A 9,099-nucleotide genomic window follows, 5' to 3' on the forward strand; every position below is an offset into this window, starting at 1 on the left:
TGGAACATTTATTTGAATGTTGAAATTCCCCTGATCCAGTGAACCGTTTTCCTGATCCAAGGAACCCTATCCCCACTATCTATTAGAGTTCAGAAACAGCTTACATTTGAATAAAGTATAGGTCAGTTGACTTGTTGCTTTCTCTTCACAGTAAAGTTTCTGTGCATGCCTGAGACTACTGTCAAGTTGAGAGGTTTTTTTGTGGAGAATACTATCTAATCGGACCATGAGATTGTGAGCCTAAGGTCCAGTTCAAATTATATTCTGTTTTTTTTCCATTTCTTTCCTCGCCACCAATCTCCTCTTATGATCTAGGTAGTGTATTAGAACATGCAGCATTCAGCATCAGCATATTGGTGATCTTAGGCTGCTGTATCCTGCTGGTTGACAACTTCCTCATCAACACTTCTCATCTGAGCGTGTTGAGGACAGAGGGAAGTGAGGAGCACATGGTCCACACTACATTCTTGATTTCATTGAAATCGATATGTTTAGGATTAGAAAGCTCTTCTCCTTTGTAACTGGGAAAATGTACAAATTATATGCTTTGGATCTTGATTGGAAGGTGAAGTATATAATTCCCTTCTTGCATTTTCTCTAAGCACTTCAGCACTTGTAACTACTATTGGGATTAAAAAAAAAAACACAGTAATCTATTGTAGATTCTGCTTTTGTAATAAACCTGGAAGCATAGCGCAGTTGGTGAGTTTTCATTTTTATGATGGATGCAGATGTTTAGGGGTGACAAAGAAGTCTTCTTCCCCCTCTCTGGGCCTCCAGTGGGTAGATTTAATTAGCATGTTGCTAGATAGGGCTTCTCAGCAGAAGTAGCTGGCTGAGTGCAAAGAGCAGTTACATTCTATTTTTGATTATGTTAGCATAGGATCTCTACTGCTGCCAGCCCCTGCAGTTCTTGGGGCTGTAATAGATCTGGCCTTGGGTTTCCATTTGATTCTCTTGTTTTGATTCTCTTGCAGCACAGTGTATCTTTGATACACTTTTCTTAGAACATTAGAAGTGGCTCAGGTACCCAAGACTGTTGTGTATATATAATCCTGGTTCTCAAAAAAAGCTTTTGCAGTGAACCTGAATTCTGTACGACTCTGCTAAAATTGCCACGAAAGTAACTAAGGGGTAGTTCACACATTAATTTTCATTGATTTTTCTTCTACATGATTTTTCTTCTACATGAACTGATTGTGTGAAGAAAGTGCTGTGTATACAAGTGTACTTTTCAGAGATTTCTATAATCATGGCAACCATGCAATTTGTTTGCCAGATAATTGTTGTACAGAGAAATTTCAGGAGAGGGGGGGGACGGGGACCGAATTATGCTGATGTATACATTTCCATAGCTAGTAGTTTTAATAACCCTTTGATTGATGGGCTTTTCATTTCATTGATGAGCAAGTAGCAACTATCTAGCAATGAAATGATATTAAAAGGTTCTTTGCTATGATTGTATAACTCCTCCTTATGATCGGCATAATTATGCATGGGACTTACTTTGGTTTAAATTTGCAAAGAAAACAGCCAAAAAGATGTCTGGTATTGGAAAATCAATTGTAGGTGTGCCATTGGAGAAACTTGCCACCATTTGATTCTCCAAACCTCCCATTTAGAAGAAAGATGTGTCAGAAAAGAAAATTTTTCCAAAAGCTAATAAGAAAATAAGATACTGTATAACTCCATAACTAAGAAAATTTGGAATTGAGGAAAATATTTTTATAGCTGTCATATATCCTTTCTTTAAAAATCAACTAATTTTTTAAAGGAAAGTTATTGTCAAGCTCAGGCCTAACTTTCATTTCTCTAAGTTTTGCTTTCTTCCCTTCCCTTCGCTTGTAATGTTGAGTTGTGTGTTGTATGAGTGCATGGGGGTAGTAGCCATAACAGTTTCTCAAGTTGTGCCCCAAGAGTTGATTCTCATGAGATTGACCTTGGAGACTCTCTGTGCCTAGGCTAGGTTAGATAGGGCACCATATATCTGTCTGTGTTGCCATAGAAATGCTTGGGGGTAGGTGTGATGTATGGGTTTGTGGAATTTTATGCTTTTACCTATAACCTGTGATTTCCCATGGTTTTCTTCAGTCCTAACAAAAGTTCTTGTACCCGCAGCAAGCAAATCTCTAATAAAGCACTTCACTGCCAATAGTGTGTGTGGAGAGTGTCTTAGCTGGGGACCTGACAGATTGTTAGGACTCCTTCATTTCTCTCGCACTGGATCCCAACCTTCAAACACCATAAGCCAGCATCCCCAGGTTCTAAATCCTTTTCCCCCTCCAGGAAAGGCAACGGCGGGCTGTCATAGCCATAAAGGGCTTTGAATGGAGATAACCCGGTAGAGGTGTGGCATGTATTGTTGTAGCAAAACTCAGCCAGAGGCAATGTCATGCCAGTCATCTTGTTGATAGTTTGTGAAGCACCAGAGATATTGTTCCAGAGTCTGATTAACTCTCTCCGTTTTTCCATCAGTTTCTGGGTGGTAAGCACTGCTCAAGCCCCTCTCCACCCCCATAATTTTCATTAATTCCCCCCAAAACTTAGAAATGAATTGGGTTCCCCTGTCGGATATCACTTTGCTGGGCAGCATATGGAGGCGTACGATATGCAACATAAAAGCCTTGGCCAAGGCTTTGGCTGTCGGTAAGGAAGTAAAGGGGATGAAGTCCGCTTGTTTAGAAAAAAGGTCAATCACCACCCAAATTACAGTCATGGATTTGCTGGACGGCAAGTCTGTTATAAAATCCATAGAGATTACTTCCCACGACCAATGTGGAGTGGGGAGGGGTTTCAACAAACCTGGGACCTTCCCGGGACGTGGTTTACTCATGGCACATACTTGACACAATTGAACAAACGCTGATAAATCTTTGCGCACCTTAACCTCTGAGCCACTGCAGCCCCAAGGTCCCTATATAGTTGGTTAAAATAGATAAACTATACACTAGGAGGTATAGGTCTAATTGATGATGGGACTTTGTTTCTTATCTGAAACCAATCGCCAAAACAGGGAAGAATTTTTCTGTTTAGCCGCTGAAATTAATTCAGACCATAACAAATTGGTATAATTTTTCTTTTGGGGGGCAATTAAATGTTTATAGACCTTTTTTGGGGACCAAAGCTCTTGCTGAATTTCCATTCTTAAATTACTATTTAATTTCTTAAATGAATAATAAATAGCTGAAAGCACTTTTCTTGCTCTTTGGCAATCTAAGTCAAACCACGGTTTAGAGTTTCTCTGACAATTTAGGGGTTGACGTTTAGTTCCAGATAAAAAAGTTTTAAACTCTTGAATGAGTTTACTATATATTGATAAAGGATTATTCTGTAAATTAGGTTCCCAGCAGATCTTTACAATTGTATGAAGATCTTTATCATCAATCGCCTCTCTAAGCTTCCTCTGTATCTGAGATGACCATCTAGCTCTACAGCTTAATGTTAGTGAAGATCCTTCACATACTGAGAGGGCTGCATTTGAGGTTGAAAGACAGATTGAAACTGGAGGAACCATAAGGCATTTTTGTAAAAACTGCTTTTTCTTAATCTTTTATTCTAGCTCCCTGCCGACCTTGCAGTGACACGGAAGTGCTCTTGGCAGTCTGCACTAGTGATTTTGGTAAGTTTAATTTATCTCTTTGCTATCATTTTACTTCACCATCTCTCTCTCTAAATCATCATTCTTCCCTTATGGTGGTAATCCTCAGGATTTGTTCTGAAGAAAACTTCACAAATAGTCAACAGCCTGATAACCCCAGATGTAACAAACAAGAAAAACTCCTTTCCTCCCCTCTGGAGTAAACAAAGTGCATTCAAGAACAACAATGCGAGGGGGGGGCTTTATGGGTTTTAGCTCTGAAGAACTTCAGACCATTGTATTTGGCTAGTGCTGTTTTGCAGTGGACAAAGGGAGACCTAGTGCAGTAATGGAAGTGGAAGTTCAAAGGTTTGTAGAGGATAAGCAATAGAAATGTTCCTCTTGCTAAATCCTTTTTAGCTAATCTTAGCTAAATGCTAAGGATCCTAAATAGATCCCTGACAAAAACCAAAGATGCATTTTTAAAGGGGGATGAGTTCAGTAATTGCATTATGCTGGAGATGGACCTGGGTCTTTCCCCACATGCACCAAATATAACAAAAATATGAGAGCAGTCCCTAGTCAGAAATGGGATTATGTTATGGCTGCAGAGGATTTGCAGTTTAAGCTGATCCACAAAAATTGGCAGTTAACATTGTGATGGTAAAATGGTCCTAATGAGTTCTGTTATTCATTTATACTACCCCCCCCCCCGTGGGGACACAAGTGGCTAACAGCATTTTCCCTTCCTCCATTTTATCACATTACCTAAGAAGAGAATAGGCAATAGATGTACTGTAGCTTACTGATATTATATTACTCTGAGTAGCTTTTGCCCAAGAGAAAGCTTGTGTTTGTCAATCAGGGGTCTGAAAGTCTGCAGATCTCCTGTTGTTATAGTTGGGCCAACAAAAGGTGTATTTCCTTATCTGTACTGTGCCTCCCAAGAGACAAATAATTATGCCTGAAGTGATTTCTGAGGTAGCTATTTAACTATCATAAAGAGGAAAATAACATTAAAGCAATTTTCCCACGCTTGGAATTTACAGTAAATGTTATAATGAAACAGCTGGGCATGTCTGGTCCTGGGCATATGTTGCAGATATAAATACAGTCCACCACTACGGCAAACATAGTGGGCAGTATTCTGAACAGAAGCAAATAGAGATAACCCTAAAACACTGCAGTGGGATTGCTCCAAGTCTGCCTTGATGTAAAATGTTACCCAGACAGGTGATTGCTTGCTGGGAGTGGCAGAGTGCCAGAGAAGTTAACTTTAATGTTATTGGGCCATTAATAGAAAGCAATTGAAATGTTCCTTCTGAACCTTGCTATGAGTATTTAATTTTCCTAACAATGCTTGCCCATTTGATGTTAACCTCTGTAGGATGAGTTCCTTGCAGTATGCAAAAATGGAGATCATTGGAGTCTCCCCTTTTCAGTCTCCTGCAGCTCAGAGAGCTCATTGTTCATAGGCACAGGTGTTAACTAAATTTCCTGTATTTCATAAAGCCTGAAAAGGACATTGTTGCTTGTAGTAGATGGAGCCTCATGAGCATACAATGATCTTTCCCTCCCTCATAATAGCCAATGGGTCACACATGAGTTGCTTTTGTAATTCTTAGAATTCATATTGAAGGCTTCTATGCAAAGTACATATTCTCCAGAATGGGTGACCATAAAGGATGTACTAGAATAGGCTGGTGGTTCCACCCCCCCTCCCCAGTTGATCTTGTTCTGCAATCAGTTCTTGCATGGGAAAGTAAATTTGAATTACCCAAATTTGAGGAGAGGCTGTGGCTTGCTGGCAAAGCATCTGCTTGGCATGTAAAAGGTCCCAGATTCAATCCCCGGCATATCCAGTTAAAGGATCAGGCGATGTGAAAGACCTCAGCCTGAGACCCTGGAGGGCCCCTGCTGGTCTGAGTAGACACTATTAACTATTAACCAAGGGTCTGATTCAGTATAAAGCAACTTCATGTGTATCTAGAAGGATGGAACTAGGGGTGTGCATTCGGTTCATCTGAAGCGAATGCACCCCCGAAAATGGCCCATCCGGGCCCCTTTCAGGCTGCTGTGGGCCGTTTCAGATTCTCTGATCTGAATTGGCTTGCTGCTGAATTGCCGCCGAATTTCGGCGGCAATTCAGCCCCATTATATCCTATGGGCCATTGAAGTCAATGGCGAAAACATAGGGTATATTCTGGGGGCTGGAGGGGAGGTGGTTTGAGGGAGAGGCTCCAAACTTGCAGGGTAGCTGCTGGAGCATTTCCTCAAGATACCCACCATGTTTCAAGGACATTGGACCAGGGGGTCCAATTCTACGGGGCCCCAAACAGGTTCTACGGGCCCTGTAGAATTCGACACCCCCCCCGGTCCAATGTTCTTGAAACCTGGTGGGTATCTTGGGTAGATGCTCCAGCAGCTTCTCTGCAAGTTTGGGAGCTCTCCCTCAAACCCCCTCCCCTCCAGCTCCCAGAATATACCCTATGTTTTCGCCATTTACTTCAATGGCCCATAGGATATAATTGACATTCGGCTGGCCGAAAGACTCCCAAATCGGCTCTTACTGCCAAAATTGACATGCGGGAGTCTTTCTGCCAGCCGAAATTGATTCTGCTTGATTTGGCCGAATCCAAATCAGGCCAAATTATTATTTTTTTGTGACATCAGCTAGATGGAACAAATCTGAAAAAACTTTTCATCCAATAGTCATTCAATAGAAAAATTAGGTCCCCTTGGCTAGTCGGGGCATACAAACTTAAGTACATCCCCAAGTTATATTTCATTTCTGGAAACTGAATAGACTATCAAGTACCTTTTTTTTTTTTTTTTTTTTCCAATTGGTTTCAATTTTTTTTATAAATGTAACACCTAAGAATGTCTACAGCTACTTAGATAATTTGAGTGACCGAACTTTTAAGATCATGCTTTAATTTGCTGAGAAAAACTCTTCAGCACAGAAAACTGCAAAAACAATTGTAAGAAATCTTAATTGGACCATGTGTCATAAATATTTAATATCCTAAACGTGTAAAAAATTCCCTTGTGTCTTAAGACTTTGGTGCAGGAGTTTAACATACAATGGTTTGGATCCAGTGATCAGCTGACCCAAGCACTGCAGATCTTCCCTGTTTTATTTCCCCAGAGTCCCCTGCCCCCAGCGCAGCAGTCCCTCCTCATCATAGGAAAATTTATTTCCAAGCATCATGAGACCACTCCTCCTTCAGTCAGCAGAGCTCCAGAGGTAGTTGTCCTGGTGGAAGAGGCAGGGCTGAGTGATTCATCCTCTTTCCCCAGCCCACTGAAACCTCACACTCTATGTGGCTATTTCTCCACATGGGTTCCACAACCCTAGGAATCAACTCCCCCAGGATCAGAAGGGGTTGCTGGGGGGGTGGGATAATGGAGAAGAACTGCAACTGTCTTGGCTTTCTCCTGATTGCTGGATCTGACATGATGGTGTGATCATCTTTTCCTGAGCCTTTCCATAGATTTTGCTATCTGTTGCTCCCATCATGGTATTTCTTCCAGTAGTCTGGTAAGCCAGTAGCCCAAACATAAAATTATCCAGAATTACATTAACAAGACAGAGAAAGGTTGGCATCTAAGTGTGTTATCAATCTGTATAATTTGAATATGCAACACTCCTTAATCTAACTTTATATTTTCTCCCTAGTTGTCAGAGGTACCATTCAAAATGTACTTAATGAGGAGGAAGGGCAAGATTCTGTCATCGATGTGAGTGTGAACAGAATCTACAGGCAGAAAATGAAGATCTTCAAACCTGCAGAGGAAACTGGTATCTGGGAAGGACAGATCAAGACACTGCTGCAATGTGGGGTGAAACCAGGAGAAGGAGACTTCCTCTTCACAGGCCGCATGCACTTTGGGGAGGCCAGGTTAGGCTGTGCCCCTCGTTTCAAAGACTTCCAAAGGATGTACAAAGAGGCCAAGGACAGAGGGCTAAATCCATGTGAAATTGGCCCAGACATTCTTCATCTGTAGGTTTCTCTTGGGTTTCAGCAGAACTGCCGATGTGCTGATCTAAATGGAAACTAATAACAGAGTGGAATAGAATGAAACAATCTCCTTCATGGAAGAAGACTAGATGAGCATCTTTATCAGGGAAGGTTTTAGTTGATGAGTTTCTGCTTCTGGAGGCTAGAACTGCGTGACCCTTGAGATACCTTCCAATGCTAAGATCTTATGAATGCAAGAACCACACAAGCCGATCCTTGTGGTCGATGATACTGTTATGCTAATACAAGTGACTGAGGTACGAATTCTAAAGGATCCAGGGCTTGAATGCAATCCCCCATCTTGTCTGTGTGAACTAAATTATTTTTGCAGCTTCCTTAGGGAGAAAAACAAAGAAATGACACCACCTCCATGTCTTAAAAATACCAATTGACCAATGAACCTTTGTATCTTTGTAATACTAAAGTTTTAAAATGTGTTAAGCAGATGTAACATTTTTGCATGGTATAAAATGGAGAAAATCATGGTAGAAGCCGGTGAAACCATCTTAACATTGATGCTTTGTAAAAAGCTTGGTGTACAATTTGAAATTGTTTCTTATGACAGAAATGTATGAAACCAAACTCTCTCTCTCTTTCTTTCTTTCGAATGTACAGTTGCCACCTGCAATTTTTGATCAGGCTGGTGAGTTTTTTCCATTCCAGAGAAATAAAAAAAGTTTCTGGATTTGATCTGACGTTATGATTCTTTCGCCCTTACCTGGCTGTAGCTTGCACAGTTTATTCTCATTTCACCCTAGATGGTAAATTCATATGCAGTTTTGTGATGTGCTCCAGAATCCTGTACTGCTTTCTGTGCGCAAGTCAAGGTCTCAGTCCTGAACTGTAGCATCCAGAATTGTTCACTGCTCTTGAGACTGTCTCACTGTCCCTCATTTAATATCTCCCTCATATTAACTAAGAGTGCGACCTTAACTACATCAGCCTTGCACGGTTTGATAACCAAAGGTACAGTGACAGAAGTTTTGGTAATTACTTCCCATTTATGGAACTTTTCCCTAGAGGTTTGTGAGGGGTGAGAGGAGGAGGAAGAGAAGGTGATGGGTGGGGAAGGAGCTGGAAGAAGAAGATCGAAGCTGGTGGTGGTGGGGAGAGCACCTCATGCTGGCTGACTAACTGGTTCACCTCTTTTTTGGGATGGGTGCTTTAAATGCTTTTTAGGTATTACTGTATCTCTTTAATTTAAGGGGTGTGTGTCTTAGGGTGTGATGTATGTTTTGGTAACTCATGCTCCATTGTAATAATCCATCCAAACATTTTGCTATCATCTAGGATTGCCACGCAGGACCTGGCAACCAGCGGTTTGGGTGTGTGTATACATGGCAGGGGAGCTTTGATGGAAATGTAAGGATTTCTGTGACAACTAACCGACATCGCTTCTGGGCACATGGGGAGTGACATCAGCTTGTCTCTGGGGACACACTGTTATTTGATTGTAACTCCTTTTTGCCCAAATGCTATAGTATTCCCAGGCAGTGCTTT

At 41.3% G+C, this 9,099-nt stretch overlaps 1 protein-coding gene across 2 annotated transcripts in view; it reads left to right on the forward strand.

Moving 5' to 3' along the window:
• The window catches only part of METRNL (meteorin, glial cell differentiation regulator-like), a 44,608-nt gene extending 36,371 nt beyond the window's left edge, over positions 1–8,237 (forward strand). For both annotated transcript variants that reach the window (XM_015422839.1, XM_015422845.1), the window contains exons 3-4: positions 3,560–3,619; positions 7,257–8,237. In XM_015422839.1, the coding sequence (XP_015278325.1) occupies positions 3,560–3,619; positions 7,257–7,585 (389 nt within the window). In that variant the 3' untranslated portion in view covers positions 7,586–8,237. The remainder of the gene's footprint in view (positions 1–3,559; positions 3,620–7,256) is intronic.
• Positions 8,238–9,099: the final 862 nt, after the last annotated feature.

The sequence above is a fragment of the Gekko japonicus genome, unplaced genomic scaffold, assembly GCF_001447785.1.
Source record: "Gekko japonicus isolate JY-2015 unplaced genomic scaffold, Gekko_japonicus_V1.1 scaffold1182, whole genome shotgun sequence".
Classification (NCBI taxonomy): Eukaryota; Metazoa; Chordata; class Lepidosauria; order Squamata; family Gekkonidae; genus Gekko; species Gekko japonicus.